Source organism: Rhinatrema bivittatum, chromosome 4, assembly GCF_901001135.1.
Source record: "Rhinatrema bivittatum chromosome 4, aRhiBiv1.1, whole genome shotgun sequence".
Lineage (NCBI taxonomy): Eukaryota > Metazoa > Chordata > Amphibia > Gymnophiona > Rhinatrematidae > Rhinatrema > Rhinatrema bivittatum.
Window position 1 is genome coordinate 152,767,608 of NC_042618.1, and position 22,697 is coordinate 152,790,304.

The 22,697-nt window shown below is 45.2% G+C and overlaps 1 protein-coding gene across 2 annotated transcripts in view; it reads right to left on the reverse strand.

The window, feature by feature from the left end:
• COCH (cochlin) overlaps positions 1-22,697 on the reverse strand; it is a 174,037-nt gene that overhangs the window by 101,075 nt on the left and 50,265 nt on the right. Inside the window, exon 4 of one of the 2 annotated variants that reach the window (XM_029598995.1) lies at positions 17,743-17,896. In XM_029598995.1, the coding sequence (XP_029454855.1) occupies positions 17,743-17,896 (154 nt within the window). Of the gene's footprint in view, positions 1-17,742; positions 17,900-22,697 lie in introns of both variants that reach the window. The other variant, XM_029598994.1, reaches the window with a different exon arrangement.

The following is a 22,697-nucleotide window of genomic DNA, read 5'->3' on the forward strand; positions in this document are numbered from 1 at the left end:
CACCCTCCATTAGCTCAGGTACAAACTTATGGCCTGATTTACTAAGGCTTTTCTCCCATTCTATATCTATGGGGGAAAATGCTTAGTAAATGACCCCCTTAGATTGTGAGCACTCTAGGGACAGAGGAATATCTTCAGTACTTGAATGCAATCCACTTTGAAGTCCTAAAAAAATGAAATATAAATCAAATATATATTAACCTGTAGTTGCTTAAGCATTGATTACGTCTCACAACCAACCATATAGCGTCTACTTTTCTCCCTTACCTCTGGGGAAACCTTTTGTATTGTCACCAATTACAATACAGAAAAGAGGTGTTCTTTTTATGTAACACACATGGGAGAAAAAGTGAGTGAGAGAGACAATCTAATCTGGCTCTGTGACAATACTAAAGCTCTCTTTCTGTTCTTCCCATGGGGATTTACACTATAAACCTCATAACCATTATCCACAAGACAATATTATCATCACCAAACTAATTATATATGTCTAGGAATTATGGACAATTCCCCAACTTCAGAAATAACTCATTAAACCCCCCCCCCCCCCCCCCACACACACACACACACTTTCAGGGTTTATTTCCAGGCAGCTTCAATCTGAACTATGAAAAAGAAATTCCTTTAAATGCTTTAGATTATGTCACATGTTCACATCACTCAGAAGCAGGTGGCAGGATATAGAGGAGCAGCAGCAGAGTCAAAGACCGGATGTAGCACAAATGCTACCATGCAGTACCTTGTCCCCTCTCCCCCCCATATGTTTGGCAGAAGGCAACGAGAGGCACCAAGATCAGATTCAAACAGCAAGATTCCTCAGCAGGTCTCGGGAGCAAAGACTCGACTGACTGACTGCAGGTAGCAAGAACTACAGCAAGTTCTGTCCCTATTTCACACTCCCTAACCCATAGTCAGAGCTGGTGGAAGCACTAGGCGGACTAGGCAGCCACCTAGAGCACCAGATGTTTGGAGGGCAGTGGCCTAGTGCTCCCACCGGCGGCAATAGGCATTGGCCCCGTGGGGGCGGACTGGAAGAATTATAACTGGAGCCGGAAAAAGGGGAGCATTGGTGGGCAGGGCTGTGCATTGGAAGGTAGGAGGAACATTGATCGGATAGTGCATCAGCATCTTTATCTGCGGAGGCAGAGAGGCGGTCTGATGGCGGTGTGGGAGCGGGCGGGTCACTGAAAGGACAAAGTTATGGACATGCGTGTGCAAGAGAGAGAGGTTGGTGCAGTGGAAATGGGGAGAGGGGGCCTCCAATTTATCCAGTCCACCTAGGGCACCTGATGACCTTTGCACTATCCCTGCTCATACTCATGCAGCAGGAGAGCAGGTTGCAGCTTGCACTCAAATCAGGTTCAGCTGATTGGAGGCAGGCAACCAGGAAGTGGAACTGGCATCAACCAGTCAGGCTAATTTGAAGATAACAATTAAGCTTTTCTGCTTTCACTCACAAGATTTTGTTGCTGTTGGGTCAAATACTTAATTTCCAGTCCTGACAAATAAGTGAACAAAACCGAAGTTGTACATTGAAGTGACTAAAGTTGTGTGGTATGCATTAACGAAATGAGCTTGGACGTTCTTATGTCAACGACTTAAGGATGCTGGTATATCTTTGCTTCTGTCCACTGAAAGTAATCTGGATTTTCTTTCAGGAATGCAAGAAGCAATGTTTAAAAATGGAAAGTTAAAGGCCTGCTCCATATTTCACAAACTTTGATGGAAAAAGGAGTTGGAATACATATGTTTTTGGAACTTAAGATAATTTACCTAATAAAGAATTCTTTGGGTATTTGTAATGGAGACATCATTTGGAAACTTTGCTGGATATAGTCTCAAAGGCCTTTAAAATGGAAGATTTGAAAAATATTTTTTTCTGGGACATCAAGGGACAAAATTTCAATTTCATCTCCTATTTGGGTTTATTGAAAACACACAAAACACTAGTTTGTGCTTTATTGAGGATTTGGCAGGAAGAGGGTCACTCTTTCAGATGCTTTACAAAAGTTAGCAAAACAACAGAAACAGTAACATTGAGAGAGAAATAAGGTTTACATTATTGAGGTATAATTACACCAAACATCAAAAGCGCATACTTGGCAAAAATTCATAAGTACAGAGGACTGTATAAAATGCAAAACTGATATTGGAACTTACATAAGATAGTTTTCAGTCCTGTAAAAAGGTGATTAGTGTAACACTGGTTTAGATAGTCAAGCACATTTCAATAGTTGAATGATGTGAGCTTTAGGCTCATTACCAGGAGAGGGGAACTTACTTCACTTTCTTAGTCCTAGTATTAAAAAACTGCAAACTGTGATGAGAGTTCCCAAAGAATTTAACTTCAAAACATTTGGTGGTAGTAGTAATAAATAGTTACATCAACAGATCCTGTGCATCCCTGTACCATGCAACCCTTTCAGTGAATATACTTGTTATCTTAGTCCCACTTACGAAGGCAGACTATTCAAAATACATTTTCAGAAGTGAACAGCAGACAAATAATTACAAAGTTGCTTCTTCTCATACACTGTAGTTCACTAAAGATTAAACCTACAAATGTTTTTCTTTCCCATGTGAAGAAATGCCAGTGGGGTTCTATACGCGCTGATGTCAATATTCAAAGGGGTTCGTCTAGCTAAATTCAGGATTTAGCCTGAAAAGCCCTGTGTTTTTAATATTCCTTTCTGCTAAACAGCTAGGTTTTAGCTGTGTAAGTCATTCTGGGGCATGATTTAAATTCGCCTGGTTTGCACTGAGTGTCAGTGGCTAACTCTGTTCAGGAAAAATGCAGTCCTAAAGTTAGCCAGATAACTAAACCTGCCCCGCCAAAAAAAAAAAAAAAGCAAAACTTAGCAGCTGAGCAGCAAGCAACATTCCCTCCAGCCCCCATTAAAGAAAAAATATGTAGTTGTCCTCTCCCTTTGATACCCAGAAGAAAAATATGTAGTAGGCTGAGCTGTCCCCTCCTGCCCCCATTCTGAACCTCCCACTCACCCGCTAACCCTCATAAGTGCCTAGGTAAGTAGGAGGGAGAGGATCTCTCCTCATCCTGCTGGCCTGAATAGTAAATGCCAGTACTGGCCACTGATTGGTCCCTGTTCAGCACTAGTTAAATATAGCACACAATGCTGTTGCCTTGCTGACTAGATTTACACTATATGACACACATGCAGTACACTACCTCCTTTACACTTACAAAGAAAGAGTAAAGGCTACTGTGCCTGCCTGTCAGAGTCACTGATGTATACCACTGCTCACTGTCAGGCCGATACAGAACGGTGCACTCGGCCAAGTGCACCATTTAGCCACCGTTTGCCTGCGCGTTTTTGACGCACTATTAATACCCCTTATACTGTAAGGGATAATACTGCATGGAAAACGCGTGCCCCCCCCGAAACTAATAGCGCTCATCACATGTAAATGCATGTTGATGAGCCTTTTAGTCACCCAAAATACAGAAAGTAACACCTGCCAAAGGCAGACAGCACCGGGCAAGTGTACAGAAAAGCAGAAAAAACTGCTTTTCTGTACACCCTTGACGTAATATCATAGCAATATTAAGTCGGAGGCCCCAAAAATTTTAAAAAAACAAAACAAAAAAAAAACTTCTTTAAAACAAAAAAAAAAAAAAAAAAATCTGCCTGTGGCCCGCGGGTTGGAAAATGGACGATCAATTTTGCCGGCGTCTGTTTTCCAACCCCGTGGCTGTCAGCGAATTCGACAACTGACGCCGGTAAAATTAAGCGTCGACTGTCAGACTCGCTGACAGCCGCCGCTTCCGCTAATAAGGAGGCGCTAGGGACGCGCTAATGTCCCTAGTGCCTCCTTATTAGCGCGGGCCCTAATTTAAATAAAGAATCGCACGCCCAGGAGAGGTGCCTGGGCATGCGACGGGAGAGTGAGTGCTCGCCTTGGAGCGTCGGCTCTCCCGCGGAGTTTATTGAATTGGCCTGTGTGAAATATAGATCTGTTTCACTGTGTAACCTTGTAACAGAGATTACAGTATCTTCTAGGTTATAGGGGCAACAGGCCACCTTGCTTTCTTCTATCTAAATCTTTTCATAAACATTCTTTCATTCTGGCAAAATTTAGACCCTTTCTCCTATTTGTCTAAAATCCAACAGAGAAAGCAAATGTTGCTTACCTGTAACAGGTGTTCTCACAGGACAGCAGGATGTTAGTCCTCAGATATGGGTGACATCACAGGATGGGGGGTGGGTTAGATAGGGGAAGGGAGGGGAAGGTGGGGGGGGGGGCTGGAAAAAAGTTCCCTCCAAGGCCGCTCCGATTTCGGAGCGGCCTTGGAGGGAACGGGGACAGCCAGCCATCAGGGCTCCCCTCGGGCTCGGCGCGTGCAAGGTGCACATGTGTGCACCCCCTTGTGCGCGTCGAGTCCGGATTTTATAACATGTGCGAGCATGTTATAAAATCGGGTGTAGATTTGTTCGCGCTGGGTTGTGTTAACAAATCTATGCCCGCGCATAAGTTTTAAAATCTGCCCCTTTGGGCATAGCCACTCCTATTAATTGCATCAGTAGCATGGGATCTTCTTAGTGTTTGGGTAATTGCCAGGTTCTTGTGGCCTGGTTTGGCCTCTGTTGGAAACAGGATGCTGGGCTTAATGGACCCTTGGTCTGACCCATCATGGCAATTTCTTATGTTCTTATGTATAGCTTGAAGGGAAAAAAACATGTAGTTTTGCATGGCCCATAGACTTTAATGGATCCAAAAACAAATGAAATGAAAAATTTTGAATAGTTTTGGAGGCACTGCTCCATTCATATTGGATACAACAAACAAAACCAATAATTGACTCATTTGTTATGGTTTACCCATTTGTTTCAAATGAATGCTCGTCTCTAGTTTCCATTAGGTAGTACAAAATCTTCTCCAATATGGTACTTGCATTCATTCCATTCAATCTCCATCATTGCTTCCTATTAAGCAGTTTTTAATTTTTGTAGTAATTTAGAGATTTTCCTCGTCACATTCATTACATATCAATATAGATTCCATCTCCAAAACAGTCTAATATTATTAAAGTAAATCCATTTTGATTAACACACCTGCTAACAATTTATGCCTGTTCTAGTGCCATCTCATGCCTCATATTAAGAGACAGACAATGATGGCTATTGTCCCAGAGATGTTCTTCTCTCCAACATCTGCACTGTAATTTATATTTCTATTCTGATTTCCTTTAAGAATGCAATCTTCAAAGCAAGGAGGACTCTACAATGGTTTTTGTTACGTAGACTCCTGAAGCATGCAAAGTACCCTTCATAGTACTGGGGCATGACAAATCATAAAAGGAGGTTTTTGGTTTCAATAAATATGTATTTTTCTGTTCTGTTTTCTATAATTTTCTCTTGGAAAAACTTAGTTCCAGAGATACCACCATTTGAAAACTCCAAAATGCCATTGCCAGAATCATCACAAATTCCCGTAAAGCCGACCACATCATCCCGATCCTTAAAGATTTACACTGGCTACCCATCCCTTCCCGTATCCTCTACAAAACCCTCACCATTATCCACAAAGCCATATACTCCCATGACTCAAATTGGCTTGAGCTCCCCTTCAGCCTTTCACACTCCAATCGACCTACCAGAACAAATCGATAAGGGAACCCTTCACATGCCCCCCCTCAAAATAGCACACCTCTCCTCCACTAGGGATCGTGCCCCCCTCTCAATCGCCGGCCCCTCACACTGGAACTCTTTGCCCACAGCTATCTGCCTTGAACCATGCCCCTTTAAATTCAAAAAGAAATTAAAAACCTGGCTATTTAAACAGGCCTACCCGGACTAACTCCACTGCTCGCCTCTATCTGAATTCAGCCACTGAACTCGTATTGAACTTCTGTACATAATCTGTTACCCTCTGCGGCCATACATTATCATATTATTGTTATTATTATTTTATTTATTGATGTTAATGACAGTACATTATCTCTGTCACTCTACGCGTTTTTAAATATTGACTAATTATTTTTTAACGTTGTTAATGACAATTCTGCAGTTTACTCTTACTCTTTCCTTCTCCTCTCTATCCTTTCATTCCCCCCTCGCCCCTGTTTGATGTATTTCTTTTCCTTTCTCCAGTTACAATGTGAACCGGTATGATGTACCCACTAATGCCGGTATAAAAAAAGTTTTTAAATAAATAAACAAACAAACAAATAAATAAATAATTGGAAGAACCCCTCCAATTGAAATTCTACTTTTTGGTGGCATAAAGTATGTTTATATTATCAATATGAGAAGGAGGCTGCTCTGTGATAACAAATTAGTAGCTAGGTAGTAATGTGGATTGACCATTATTTTCATGTTTCATCCACACCAACTATCCTCTGTGTTTATACCATACTTTCTTGAATTCAGATACTATCTCAACCACCTCTATGGGAAGGCTGTTCCATGCATCCACTCTTTCCAGAAAGAAATTATTCCTGAGTCTACCCCCTTTCACCCTCATCCCATGAACCCTTGTTCTATAGCCTTCTTTCCTTTGAAAGAGGCCTGTCTCCTCTGTATGGAAACTTTGGAGGTATTTGAATGTTTCTATCATATCTCTCCATCTAGCCTTTCCTCTAGGATATAAGATTTTTGTGTCCTGTTTTTGTGTTGTGAGGAATTTTTGTCACCCTTCCTGCTTGAGAAAGAGGATTGCTGTATTTTGGGACATTCAAACCAAAAGATCCATTTTCAGCATCAGAGAGGGGAATGGAAGAGGAGTTCAGAAGAAAAACCTCCCCCATCGAAGTCTCTACCCCCGAACAGAGAGGACTAGATTGAATGGCACTCTGGGAGAGGATCTGGGATCTTAGGTATTTTTCTTCATCTTGGGAAGGGAGACCCATTGTGGAAAGGGGACCCTTTGCCCTGCTAAGAGCAAAACCCTAGGCGGAAAGGTTATCTTAGTGCCAGCCACCTTGATATTCACCCAGAGATACAAGATAGTGAGTGGGATAAAGACTGGACTGGACTTGAGGACATGTACTAGTGTGAAATAATAAGCACTGAGGATTTTCTACAGTAAAGCTTGTTTTTTTGCTTAGGTAGCCAGTGAGGTTATTGGCACAGAGAAATTGCAGCATTCCACATACAGTGAGTACACCCAGAGTGTAAAGAGAGTGCTTTTCAATATATATATATATATATATATATCTATATATATAAATGATCTGGAAAGGAATACGACGAGTGAGGTTATCAAATTTGCGGATGATACAAAATTATTCAGAGTAGTTAAATCACAAGCAGATTGTGATACATTACAGAAGGACCTTGCAAGACTGGAAGATTGGGCATCCAAATGGCAGATGAAATTTAATGTGGACAAGTGCATGGTGTTGCATATAGGGAAAAATAACCCTTGCTGTAGTTACACGATGTTAGGTTCCATATTAGGAACTACCACCCAGGAAAAAGATCTAGGCATCATAGTGGATAATACTTTGAAATCGTTGGCTCAGTGTGCTGCAGCAGTCAAAAAAGTAAACAGAATGTTAGGAATTATTAGGAAGGGAATGGTTAATAAAACGGAAAATGTCATAATGCCTCTATATCGCTCCATGGTGAGACTGCACCTTGAATACTGTGTACAATTCTAGTCGCCACATCTCAAAAAAGATATAGTTGCGATGGAGAAGGTACAGGAAAGGGCAACCAAAATGATAAAGGGGATGGAACAGCTCCCCTATGAGGAAAGGCTGAAGAGGTTAGGGCTGTTCAGCTTGGAGAAGAGATGGCTGAGGGGGGATATGATAGAGGTCTTTAAGATCATGAGAGGTCTTGAACGATTGGATGTGAATCGGTTATTTACACGTTCAAATAATAGAAGGACTAGGGGGCATTCCATGAAGTTAGCAAGTAACACATTTAAGACTAATCGGAGAAAATTCTTTTTCACTCAACACACAATAAAGCTCTGGAATTTTTTGCCAGAGGATGTGGTTAGTGCAGTTAGTGTAGGTGGGTTCAAAAAAGGTTTGAATAAGTTACTGGAAGAGAAGTCCATTAACGGCTATTAATCAAGTTTACTTAGGGAATAGCCCCTGCTATTAATTGTATCTGTAGCATGGGATCTTCTTAGTGTTTGGGTAATTGCCAGGTTCTTGTGGCCTGGTTTGGCCTCTGTTGGAAACAGAATGCTGGGCTTGATGGACCCTTGGTCTGACCCAGCATGGCAATTTCTTATGTTCTTATGTTTTCCCCCGCAGCCTTGTGCCCTGGATGTTCAGCCTCCCCCACCATTTGGAGAATCCATGCTCCAGGGTTGAATGGACTTGTGACTGTGTACAAAGACTTAGCCCCGGGAATGAGTGTGACCTCTGTGTATTTCACTTTAAAACCTGAGTAGAAGCTACATGTAGGTTGCTGAGAGATAGGAATTCCTCATGAACTTTCATGGTATGCTGCTATAGCACTAAGATGCACCCTGACTGAGTTAGTTTTCAAACCGGAGTCAGATAGTTTTATGAGGTATTCAGTTTATGAACAAAGTAATTCAAGCATATCTCTGGAAGCAAGGGATGGAACATCAGACACCTATATTCTGAACAGAACAGCGTAGGCAAAAGGAAAAACCACATGGACAAAAACAACATCTTTAAACACTACTTTAGAAATAACCAAGCCCTCTTTTTTGGTCAAAAAATATGGTTCTATCCGGACCTGGTGAAACAAACGCAATTGAGAAGAAAATTATTTCTTAATATGAAGGTGGAAGTGCTCCAAAAGGGTGCAACATTCAAATTACAATTTCCTTGTAAGTGTTGTTTTATCAAGAGCAAAGATACATTTTCTTCGAACCTCAACAGCTGAGGTCATTCTTGGATACTCACTCCACACCTAGCTAAACCCACTGTTTGGTGAGATTGAAATTATGTATGGAGGTTCTGATCAGGTTATCTAGATATTTTGAATATGAAAATGATATTGCTAAAATGAAAATGCGCTCTGTATTCCAAAGCTCTCCCATATTTCCTCATATGGTAAAAAAATGTATTTATATTTCTGTATGCTGCACTTAAGTGATTTCTATAACAAGTGGATACTTGTAATTTGTTAAAATGCAATAAATAAAAAATTAAAAAAAAAAAAAAAAAAGGAAGAACCACATGCTGGTGGAGATCATAAAGAGCATGTTGCTGGATGCCAACTTTCCTAACAAGTTCTACGCAGAGGGACTCTTGATGGCGAATTATCTGTAGAACTTTGTAAAGCTTACTCTATGCTTATGGCCAGGGACACAAGAACACTTAGACTCAGTAAAAGTATAATGTATTTTTATTAATCAATATAAGTGTTCTCGGGAGATGCTGGGTACTGGGTGCCCTTAGTCTTACAAACTGACCAGCATCTCTCTGGATACAAGAAGTGACCCTTGTTTTACAGATAACATTCAAATACAGGAAAAGGATAGAAGGTTCTAGAGATTTGCATGGCTGCCCAAAGGATCATTTACATAAGTTGTAATGTCAACTGCATGATAACATCATCGCTAACTACCCTGATTGGCTTCCAAGGATGTGTAGCCCATTTCCCATGGCTCTCTTTGTTCTGTTAAACTCTTACTGGACAAGACAATCAACACGTCTGTAGTTATGTTGATTACAAACTCCTGAGAATAGTGCCTGAAGCTCCTCTGTGGTTTCTTCTTTGTGACCCTATGAATAGGCATCACCTGTCTGGTGCCAGCTTGCCTGCTTCTACAGATATCCAGGGACATTCTGTAAGTCACTCAGTCTATTCAGCCCAGGCAGGCCAAAGACATGCAGAGGCTTCTGGGGATTTCCTTCTCCATGTTGGTTTTCTGTTCAGGCATACTTCTCAACTTGCTACTAACAAGGTCATATAAGAACACCACATAAAATGTGGCATGGCAGAAAAAAGAAAATTAGGTTCTTACCTTTTGCTAATTTTCGTTCCTGTAGTACCGAGGATCAGTCCAGACTCCTGGGTTTTGCCCCCCCTCTAGCAGATGGAGACAGAAGTTTATAAACAAAAAACTCCGCCTATAACTAGGCTGGTGCCACCTACAGTCTGGCAGTATTACTTAATGTCAAAGCAGCAGGACAACCCGCAACATATAACCATGAGAACACTCAAAACACCTCAAAACCGAGTCAAAAAAACGAAAAACATTAACTCCACCCAACTGGGTACCGAACTCGAGGTAACCAACAAGAAAATTTCCTGAGTTAGTTAACCCACACACAGACCACACATCCTCTCCCGGCAGAAAAAAATCCCAACACTGGGCGGGACTCTGGACTGATCCTCGGTACTACAGGAATGAAAATTAGCAAAAGGTAAGAACCTAATTTTCTTTTCCCTGTACGTACCAGGATCAGTCCAGACTCCTGGGATGTACCAGAGCTTACCTTACTGAGGGTGGGAGCCTGAGAGGCCTGCTCTAAGCACCCCTTCTCCAAACCCCGACGACCCTGGCGCTTTCACATCCAAACGATAGTGCCGGGCAAAAGTGTGGACTGATTTCCAGGTGGCCGCCCTACAGATCTCCTCTGTAGGGATATGGTGGCATTCCGCCCAGGAAGCAGCCTGGGCTCGAGTAGAGTGGGCTCTCAGCCCCACAGGCAACGACCTCCCCTGCAACAGGTACGCCGACCGAATGGTTTCTTTCAACCACCGAGAAATCGTAGTCTTGGAGGCCGCCTTACCCCGCCTTGAACCACCATAGAGTACGAATAGGTGGTCGGATTCCCGGAAGGCATTAGTGACTTCCAAATAATGTAGCAGCACGCGCCGCACCTCTAACTTACGAAGATCCTTAGCCATAGGGTCCGAAGACGGCACCTGCCCAAAAGATGGCAACTCAACCGTCTGATTCACATGAAACGATGATACCACCTTGGGTAAAAAAAAGACTGTACCGTCCGCAACGAGACCCCCGAATCCGAAATCCGCAAAAAAGGCTCCCGACACGACAGAGCCTGAAGCTCAGAAATCCGCCATGCCGAGACCATGGCCACCAAGAATATCACCTTCAGAGTTAAATCCTTAAGTGTGACCCTGCGAAGAGGCTCAAAAGGTGCCGTACACAACGCTTTAAGGACAACATTCAAATTCCAAGACGGACACGGCTGTCGAAACGGAGGGCGCAACTGCTTTGCCCCCCGAAGGAAACGCACCACATCCGGATGCGCCGCCACCGAAGCTCCATGCACCAGATCTCGGAAAGAACCTAACGCCGCTACTTGCACCCTCAAGGAACTACAGGAAAGCCCCTTGGATAACCCGTCCTGGAGAAACAGCAGTATGTCCGGGATAGCCGCTCGGGTAGGCGCTATACTGCGCTCCAAACACCAAGACTCAAAAAGTCGCCACACGCGCACATAAGACATGGACGTAGACTTCTTTCGGGAACGCAAAAGTGTAGATACCACCGTATCAGCGTACCCCTTAGATCTCAACCGCTGCCTCTCAAAAGCCATGCCGCTAGACAAAAGCGATGTACCAGGTCAAAACAAACGGGCCCCTGATGCAGGAGGTCCGGAAGAAACGGGAAACGCAGCGGCTCCTCGACCGCTAGATTCAGCAGATCCGCGAACCACGGCCTCCTTGGCCATTCCGGAGTGACCATGATCACGTCCGCCGGGTGCTTCTCTATGCGACGCAGCACCCTGCCTATGAGCGGCCACGGAGGAAACACGTAGAGCAACACATCCATCGGCCACGGCACCACCAGCGTGTCTATGCCTTCTGCTGACGTCTCTCGTCGGCAAGCAAAGAACCGGGGAGCTTTCGCATTCTTGAACGTAGCCATCAGATCTACCGCTGGTGTGCCCCACCGATCGCAGATGAGTCGGAATGCTTCTCCCGCGAGCTCCCACTCTCCGGGATCCAACCAATGGCGACTGAGAAAATCCGCCTGGACGTTCTCTACCCCGGCTATGTGAGAGGCCGCAATACTGCTCAGGTGGGCCTCCGCCCATATCATCAACGACCGAGCCTCGGCCGCCACCGGCTGACTCTTGGTTCCCCCCTGCCGAATGATGTAAGCTACCGTGGTCACATTGTCCGACAGAATCCTGACCGACCGACCGCGGATGAGCGGGAGGAACCTCAATAACGCCAGCCGCACCGCTCGAGTTTCCAACAGATTGATGGACCATGACGCCTCCCGAGCCAACCATGTTCCCTGAACTGCCTGCCCGAGACAGACCGCTCCCCAACCGAGCAGGCTGGCGTCCGTGGTAACCACCATCCACGATGGAGTTTCCAACGAAACCCCTCGACTCAAGTTGGCCTGGCAGAGCCACCACGGCAAGCTGTCTCTGGCGTCCTGGGTCAATGGCAAGCTGAGGAAATATTCCTCCTAGACGGGCCGCCAGCGGGATTGCAACGCTGACTGCAAGGGACGCATATGAGCGAACGCCCATGGAACTAACTCCAGTGTGGAGTTCATAGAGCCCAATACCTGTAAATAATCCCATACTACTGGTACTGGCTTGCGTAACAACCGCTGGATCTGAGCTTGCAACTTTATTATTTGATCCTGCGTGAGGGACACTGTGCCTTGACACGTGTCGAACAAAGCTCCCAAATATTCCAGGGATTGAGATGGCACCAGATGGCTCTTGGCTACATTGACCACCCAACCCAGCGAGTGTAACAGGTGTATAACTTGCTGGACCGCCAGATGACAAAGTTCCCTCGACTTGGCCCGAATCAGCCAATCATCCAAATATGGATGCACCAACAGCCCCTCTTCGCGGAGTCTCGCCGCAACCACCACCATAATCTTGGTGAACGTGCGCGGAGCCGTTGCCAAGCCAAAAGGCAACACCTGAAACTGATAATGCTGCCCCATCACCGCAAACCGGAGAAACCGTTGGTGCTCCTGCCGAATACCAATGTGAAGATACGCTTCCGTGAGATCCAGAGAAGCCAAAAACTCCCCCTTTCTTACTGACGCGATTACTGACCGTAAGGTTTCCATCCGAAAACGCGGTACCCGTAGACACTTGTTGACACTCTTCAGATCGAGAATGGGATGAAATGTTCCCTCCTTCTTGGGTACTATGAAATAGATGGAATAACAGCCCTGCCGTAGCTCGTCGGGAGGAACCGACACCACGGCCCCGAGCTCGCGCAGCCGAGCCAAGGTCGCTCTTACCGCCTGCTGCTTTTCTGAAAACCCGCAAGGGGACACCAGGAAGCACCGAGGTGGCCGGTAAGAAAAATCTAACGCGTAGCCTTTGTCTTATCACCTCTAGTACCCACTGATCTGACGTGATTCTGGTCCATTCCTCGTAAAACTGGCTTAATCTTCCGCCAATTTTGGGAACGGGGGAATGGACCGGCCTCACATCATTGCGCTGGTTTACCACCCTGCGCAGTTTGACCGGCTCCCGGACGGCCGAAACGGCGCCCGCGAAAGGACTGAGAATACGACTGCTGGCGGGTAGCACTGTGACGGAACGAAGAGTTCGCTCCTTGAGCCGCCCGTGGTCTACGGCCGCCGCGAAAATGAGGACGGGAGGCTGGAGTCCCCCGGTAACGGTGTCTATCCTCCGGGAGATGGTGCACCTTATTCTCCCCCAAGGACTCAATAAGGTCCTCCAACTCCTTGCCAAACAGCAGCTTCCCCTTGAAAGGAAGGGAGCCCAACCTAGCCTTGGAGGCCGCCCAATGGCGAAGCCATAGCAGTCTCCGTGCCGCCACCGCGGAGACCATGGTCCTTGCGGAAGTGCGCAGGAGATCATAAAAAGAGTCGGCACTGTAGGCGATGACTGCTTCTAACCGACTTGCCTGCCTCACCTCGTCTGGTGACAGGGATTCATTGGCCAAGAGCTGCTGCGCCCAACGATGGCCCGCTCTCAACGAAAAATTACTACAAATCGCTGCACGGATTCCCAACGCCGAAACCTCAAAAATGCGCTTGAGCTGAACTTCCAACTTCCTATCCTGAATATCCTTAAGCGCCGTACCGCCAGTCACCAGGATGGTAGTCTTCTTCATTACCGCTGCCACCGCAGAATCAATCCGTGGCAGGCGCAAGAGCTCCAGAACGTCCTCCGGCAGTGGATATAACTTATCCATGGCCTTTGCCACTTTTAGGCCCAAATCCGGAGTATCCCACTCCTTAAAGAGTAAATCCGAGGCCGAAAAGTGTAGCGTGAACGCCGAAGACGGGCCCCGGAGCCCCAGAACGACCGGATCCGTCTGTCCAAGCCGAGACTCAACCTGGGGAAGCGGAATCCCCAGCTCCCCCAGGATCTCCGGAATGAGGGGACCTAACTCCTCTTTATGGAATAACCGGACCATCTTCGGGTCATCCCCCTCCGCTCCATGGGTTACCCCGGAACCTTTAGTCCCCGGCTCCCCATCCCCTTCAACCCCCCTCGGGGGCTGGGATGGAAACTCCAGATCCTCCTCAGGCTCCTCTAGCCCCTCCGACTCCGAGGAGTTCCGAGAAACCTCAGCCCCCCGGGAGCGAAGGGGTCGAGCGCAAGCCGGCCCCCCCTCCCCCGGGCCGGGCTTCGGTACTTTCTCTGCCGGAGCTCCGGTCTCAGGGGACCCCTGCCGTCGTTTCCTGGCTAGGCGCCTGGCCTTAAAGGCCTTATGCATCAATAAAATAAACTGAGAATTAAAGGAGGAGTCCGAAGACCCCTCCTCATCACCCCCTTCCCCGGGGGAATCGTCACTGTGGGCTACAGGCCCCGCTGGCCTGTCCCCCCCCCCCTGCAGGGCCCTGCTGGGGGGACAAACGCGGTGGATCCACAAACTTTGCGCTGCCACCCCGGCCCGCGCTGATTTCGGCCGTCCGCGCCGAGAAAATGGCTGCCGTTCCCGCCGAAAATGCGGACAAAATGGCGGCCGCCCCCGGCTGTGCCGAAGACGACCGCTCCGAAAACGCTGACACCGCGGAGGGAGTCCCAGCGCGTGATGGTCTACCCCTCCGGGTCCCTGGAACTAACACCGAGCCCCCTTCACCGCCTCCCACGCACCCGGAGCACAGGCTGTCACGCGGCCGCGGACCCGCAGGCCCTGCAAGCAGCCTGTCTCGGCATGAAAAAATTGCCGCGGAGCGGGAGGGAGCCCTGACAAGAAAAAAGAAGCTTCTCCGAAACCTCCCCGGATCACTAAGCCCCAGGTACCGCGAGGAAGGCACTCAGCCCTAACAGCAGCGCACACACACACACACACACACACACAACACCGCTTACCCTTTTTTTTTTTTTTTTTAAACTAAAAAACTGTACCTCGGATCCGGAGCCGGCTGGGGGGAGTGAGCCGGGACCCCTGGTATCACCCCCAGGCCTGTCAGTGCCGGTACGTGGGGCTCCCCCACTCCTCAGCAGCCTCTACCAGGGGGAACGGTCCCCTCAGGACCCTATCTTCCCCTGGGAGGCGGGGACTGGGACCAGCAGGCAAGCCTCTGCGGTCCTTCCCCTTCAGTAAAAACAGCACCTACCTGCTAGTGACTGTCTGCTAATTTAACCTTTTTTTTTTTTTTTTTTTTAAACACCTAACACTGAAACCCCTAAACTGAGGCCCTAACAGACTGTAGGTTTTGCACCCTCTCCACCTGCTAGGAGACAGAAGAATACTGCCAGACTGTAGGTGGCACCAGCCTAGTTATAGGCGGAGTTTTTTGTTTATAAACTTCTGTTTCCATCTGCTAGAGGGGGGGCAAAACCCAGGAGTCTGGACTGATCCTGGTACGTACAGGGAACCTTGCATTAGTCACCTGAGGGTATTCAGCATGTTCTGAGTGGAAAGCACTCCAAGACAGCAGACAAAGCCATAGAGGGTGTGCAAACAAAATTGGGGATACAGAATCCTCCCTCCCTAGGACAGATGAGGTGACTGTAACCTAGACTGTTTACTTCAATGAGATACCTTTCTTGGACATCATGACTCCAATGAGCCCTGAGCAGACTGTTCCCATGAGCATCACAACCAATCTAGGCCAGGATGACACCACAAAGCAATCGAGTACTACTGCTGCTGGTGCAAACTGAGTTGGAGCTGCAAACCAACTGGGTATCACGGTCAATATTAACCCAGATGAAACTGTGGAACAACTGGCCTAGGCAAAGAAGGAGAAGACTTCTGATGGTCCAGATGCCACTAAGGGGTTGGAGCCATACCACGATAGTTGACACAAACAAAAAAGGGCATGCCAGTTCAGACTCTCATTCAGAATGTAATTTCAATAAATACTGGAACCTTCAGCCTGGGAGAATGTCGAAAGACTGCACAGATGTGAGAATGGGGAATGGAGGGAAGTGGCACAAGAAAGGAAAGATGCTCCATATGAGGAAACAGGATGGACAGTTGTGGAGTTTTCATCAGAGACAACTACAGGGAAATCTTGAAGATGATGCATCTTGAAAGTTGATTGTTCAGCCATCGAGAAGGGCTGTAGAAGGACCAATAGCCAAATGTCAAAACCTACACCAGAAAGCAAGTGGTTAACATTCCCTGGCTGTGTCACATGAAACTACTTGGGAAAGAGAGAAGCTCTAAAAGTTAGCTAGATATCGAGTAACCTGTGTTAATTAGTCTGAATCTGCAGCCCTTACTCCCTGCTTCTGTGTCAGGTCACACCAGCACAATACATATGTGCAGATCCAGTTCTGACCCTGAACAACAGAACTAGGCCAGACCAGTGCTACTCTGCAAACACTTTTGCATTTTCATTTTGTATGGATTACACCACATGCTAGTGTACTGTCTGCCAAATAATTCATTTGCATCAGTGCAGAATTTATTTTTTGAACAGCCCCAAACTGGTATACTGTCTCATTTTTCCTGCATTGAGACTTTTCCAGACAATTCTACAATCCTACAAGCCCTGAAAGACATTTTGTATTCCCTCCTGTCAGGAAAGAACCCCTGGAGTAATGAATGAAAACCTGGCTCCTGAACTCCCAAGCGAGTCCCTGTGTTAGATGAGCTAGTGAACCAGAGGTTATGTTCCCATTAAGGAAAACAGAAGAAAGTTATACAATATAATTAAACAATGCTCCCATCCCAAACTCAAACAATTAAACTAAAAAAAAAAAATAGAACAATTCCATCTATCTTCCTGAAAAATTCACATAAACTCTCTGACATATGGATTATAAATGTTTAAAAATAAACAAACAAATAAATTGCTGCTTCCATTCAAAAAAATGCTAATATTTCCAGTCACCCCCAAAGGATCCTTTAGGATCACCCCTTTGGAAGTGACTTACCGGGGAGTGTCCTGACATCAGCAGGGAAGAAATAGAGTCACAGCACCCGATGGCCGGGGCAAATTGAAACATCACTGGTTCTGTTAAGGCTCAGTCTTGGGACATGAAGGAAGGACTCCCCTCTGACCTGCAAGGGGGTCTGGCATGGTAGTGTCTCCTCCTTAGCAGCAAGGAGGAGACAGAGTCATAGTAGGCAATGGCCAGGGAAAGGTGACTTGATAGCAGGAGCAAATGTAAATTCTCCCAAATGTTTTACTGAAGAACACACCCTCAAACACAAATCTCATTTTCTTACACTCCCAAAATGATGTTTTTCAACATTTTTTCTTTATAAAAACAGATTTATGCAGTGAGTCAGAGACCAGGATGTGGCGTGCTGAATAAAGCTGACAATTACCAAAGCATCTCTCTACTCTACAAACCAAATATTACCTGCATAATTATTTAAAAAGTTACTTTTTGAGTATATAGGTAGAATTGTTGACTTCCTTCTCCTAATCCGGACAACTCTGGCTTACCCATGAATAGCAGCTCCACAGATACTGGAGATAGATGCATACACTGAGCTCCCATAGACGGAAAACTGCCCCAGTATGCAGTTTGCTGGACAGATAACCTCTACTTCCTCTTTCCTCAAGTCAGTACCTCTGGTAAAACATGTGATGGGAGTACCTGCTAAACAGAGAGACAGAAAAAGAGACAGTAAAAAAACCCAAAACAAACAAAAAAAACCACATCTACTTTCAGACAAAATCTTGAGAGCCTTTCAAAATGAGCAATCACATTTCTTTCTTTCCAAAGACATTTCTAGAAATTTCAGTTGGATTAAAAAAAAAAACAAACAACATTTAGATTTGTCACTTTTGAAGATAAATTTCATTTCTGTACAAAAGGTGATGACTAGGAAAAATTCCCCTTCCTGCCCCACCTCCTGTTTCTGTGAATGTTTACCCCTCAGTCCTTAACCCAGATGGCTTAGGTAGCCATGTGGATCCCAAGGGCTGGTGGGGAATCTCCTTTGATAGCATTGCTCAGTGCTGCTGTATCATGGCCAGGGCCTGTCACAGTAGTGATAGTCATCTTTCCTCTTTCCCTGGACTTCAGTATGTCACCTCTGTGATACACCAAGCTCTGCTGCTCAGGGTCAGAAGAATGAAACGCAAGTCCAGACGACATGAAGCCAGTTGTACAGACAGGTGAGTCACACATTGCTCCATGCAATCCCTCTCCGTACTATACTGCACAGAAGAAGTCTCATATATTGTCTGTGGTCTCTCACCGTACAATACAGAAGGATGTGTGACATTCCTTTGTCCCATCCCTCCTCGTAATGTGCATTCAGTTGGATCAGAACAATGTGTCCCAGCCTTTCCCACATTATATTTTGCAGAATGAAGAATGAACCCACTGGATTAGATGGTATCTAAATATTAAACATCTGGCAGATAATTTTTAAACTTCCCACATTGGTGCAGAATCTACAAGTACTTTTTATCTGCAGACTTTACACAAATTTTCAAAGGGAAAATACATGCATAATTTCCCTTTGAACGTTATCCTTGCAAAACTACCCATACATATTTACACCAGTTAATTTGTATGAGTAGTTTTTTTGAAAACGTTACACACAAGAGTTCAGTATTCAAAAGGATTTATCCCGCTAAGTTTGGGACTTAGCTGAACAAATCTGTGATTTAAATATTCCCCCCAACCCGTTTCAGATAGATTTTAGCCAGATAAATCGTTACCCAGATAAAACTTTATATTAATATAGAGGTATTCTGGAGCTGGGGTTTAAATTTAGCCAGCTAGCACTGTTGTCCAGCTTAGTTTATTAGTAAGAGCATGCATAAATTTATCTAGCTGCAAAAAGAAAATAAAAAAATATTTGTGGGCCTTCAGGCCTGATCATTTTGCCCTCGCCCCACAAGACAATTTGAAATAGGTGCGGCCTAGCACATGATCTTCCCACATCCCCTTAACCTCCACAAATGTACAAAATAAAAGATGCAGCCTTAATGCCCTGACACACCACTCCCTTCCACGATATTTTTTTTTAGAAGTCCCCCAGAACTCTCCTGCCCCCAACCCACCCATCTACAACCTCTATCTCCCTTCCCCATCCCCCAGCTGGGAGCAGAGTAGTGGCTTACCTACTCCCAGCCATATCCAGCGTTACTCTGACTCAAAAGCTGGAAGCATATGTTAACTTTTTTTTAGGTTATTCAAAGGGGCACTTGGAAGCTTGATATTTAAGGCTTCAGACTTAGTCATATTAACTTCAAAATCCCACAACTCTCCCATTGCCTTATAGTTCTTTTACTAATACAGAAAGCGAACATAATGGTCTAGAAACCATAAATATGTCAATCATGAATAAAGACATTTTATACTCTGTCAATCCCATGATTTTCCCTTAATATCGATATTTCTTCTAACTCTCTCTGACAACGGCTACATAACTAGAGAAAAATAAGGAGAACAGTGGGCACTCTTGCCTTATCCCCCTACCAAGCACAAAGAGTTCAGAAAAGCTCCTGTTTGCTTTTAGGCATGCTTTAGGTGCCATATATAATTTTTAATCCATGTGAGAAAGTTCACTCCTATATCCATTTTGCCAAGGATCTTAAAGTCCCAATGGACACTATTGAGAGCTTTTTGAACAGTGATAACCAGAAGCAGCAAGGGTATTTGTTACCTTTGAGCCACTTTGCTTAACTTAATCTGTCTTCAAACATTGTATGAGGTCTGCCTATGTAGGATAAAACCAGACTGCTCCTCATGTACCAGTGTCAAAGTCAGCCCAGAAAGTTGAGTTTCCAAGATATTTGCAAGAATCTTGATATCTGTATTAAGTAGGGATATAGATTTATATGACCCACATAAAATTATCCTTACCCCTCTTAGGGAGCACTGTAAAACCTGTTAGCCTCTCGGAAAAAAATAGTTACCCTATTTGTGATAGGCCCCCTAAAAGGACATTTTGTTCACTGGAATGTGGCCTGGAAAAAAAAGAGTATGGATGGGGGAGAACTTTGACATTTTTCTGGGAAGTGTACATGGTTGTCTGTTGTGGATATATAGGAGCGGCCTCGGAGGGAATGGAGGCAGGCTGATCGGCTCCGCGCGCGCAGGTTGCACAATTGTGCACCCCCCTGCGCGTGCCGACCCTGGATTTTATAACATGTGCACGGCAGCATGCGCATGTTATAAAATCGGGCGTAGATTTGTTTGCGCTGGGTTGCGCGAACAAATCTGCGCCCTTGCGTAAGTTTAAACATTTGCCCCTTAATGTACTATACTATTTTGTGAATTGCCATTAGATGGCAGTGTGTATGTTTAAACTGACCCACTTTATATATGGGGTCCATGGAAGTTTAGAGAAGCTTCTGGATGGGATTTCTAAAGGGCTGAAATTTGCAGGTTCCTTTAAGAGGGAGGGGAGACAGATCCTCTTAAGGGAAGGATTGTAAGTCTATAAATTACGGTTTCAAATTCAGGTGAGGGGGACTGATAGGAATCCACCATGGACTAAGGGTAGAGTAAGCAGCCAGCCAGATTGGTGGGCCTGGTGACCACTCCTTTAGGAGAGGGCCCTACAGGGGTTTCCCCCTCATGGGGAAAGGCCTGAGGTAATAGAGGACTTTCCTTTCATGAGGATTTAACATGGGACCCAATTTGGGTCTGGATAGAGAAGAAGGGGAAGAGAGAGAGAGAGAGGATCCACAGATTGTAGAGGACTTACAGAAAAAGTGGTATTGACATCCATGGAGTATGGGGTGTTGGGGTTCTCCTCAGCACTGCCTGGAAGTGAAACCCAGGACCAATAGCAAGTGGGTGCCTGGTTGCCTGTACATGAGTACCTGATAAAAAAGTGTGTGTGTGGGGGGGGGGGGCAATATTGTTTTAATGTTGTATAAGAACAGAATTTAGATGCTTAACAGAAGTGCTATACATGTTATGAGAGAAGCTGCAAGAGCATATATGGGAGGAAAGGTGTATTGTGAAGTGGGAGTAAATTGTTGATCACTTATGGAATAACCTTTAGAAATTGGTATCTGGGCTTTAAAGCCTGCAACTTTGATGACTTCATAACTTTTTATTACTACCTATCCATCTTGTTACACCATTGCTCTGCTGGTAACCCTAAGAAATAAAAGTTTACTTGATTTTGGTATAAATCTTGGTGTGGAGTCAATTTGCAGATTTTCTGCCAGTAAAAATCTTAATGAATGGGGTCCACAGAGGGGAAACTTAAGGAGTTGTCTCCCTATTTCAGCTCAAGTAGAATAGTTAACCTCTTGGTCTGACTCAAACTGATCCACTACACCATTTATCTGACCGCTCTTTTGAGAAACTAGCCCTTAGCTGCAATGAATTCTTGATCATCTCAATATTTTATGTGTCCCGTTTCGGAGGGTGCGGGTTGTTGCATATGCCAAATAGTGAACTAAACAATTTACACAAAGCCTCACTAAAACCTGGCAGAAAATCCATCCAAACCAGGCAACTTGTCCAATTTCAGACATGAAACTATGTAAATCTTTGTTCTCTGATATCCCCTTGTCAAGTCTAGATCTTTCCTCCCAAAAAACAGAAAAGGCAACAGTCCCAAGTTCTTCTCTATAGTCCCTTCTGCTATACTGGTGTCCTTAGAATACAACTGTAATGCCCTCTTACCTTGCTCCTTATGCAGTCATACTATACCTTTATGCCTATCACAAAAGGGTTTGGATTTGACTATAATGAGGATGAGAGCAGAAATTTCAAATCTGCTTGGGGTTTCCTGGAGTGCAGGTGGAGAGAGATAGGGTAAGACAGCAGAAGTGCTACTTGTGACTCTGTCTTTTAAGCCTGCTGCCCCCGAAGAGATTTATATAATGAGTTTCCAAGTTAGACTGGGCAGTGGGCATTAATGGACAACTTGGGAAGATACTAGCTATAAACCATTAGGAAGTACAGTGCCAATTCTCTGCTGAACCCAGTTTTTGCTGTTGTGGATGAGAGCTGCTGCCATGCCCCTGTAACCCTTTACTGGAGCACTCTTTGCTGCAGCAAAGGTGCAGAGGGTAAAGGTCCCACAAACTGGAGGAAAGATCACTATTTGGAGTTGTCATTTGGGGGAACTATCAAAGCAATTTGGCAGGGAAGGTTCAGCATGGCAGAAGTCTTGATTAACTGCTTGGGGGGCAGGGGATAGAGATTCAAGCCTCTAGGCCCATGAGTCATTTTTTTAAAATATAACTCCCTTGACGGTCTACATAAAATGATGAATTGAGTTTTCCTATTGTTTGAGGGTCTCCTCTTCCAAATTTATTTAGTGGATTCTTCAAAATGGTTGCACAGACAATAAAGTGGACCAGTATAATGACATCATAAGTATCCATTGACCACTCTCTTCTATCTGACTGGACAGGAAGGACTCTTATCCCATGCCTCACTCAATAAAGATGAATGACCCCATGTTTCAAAC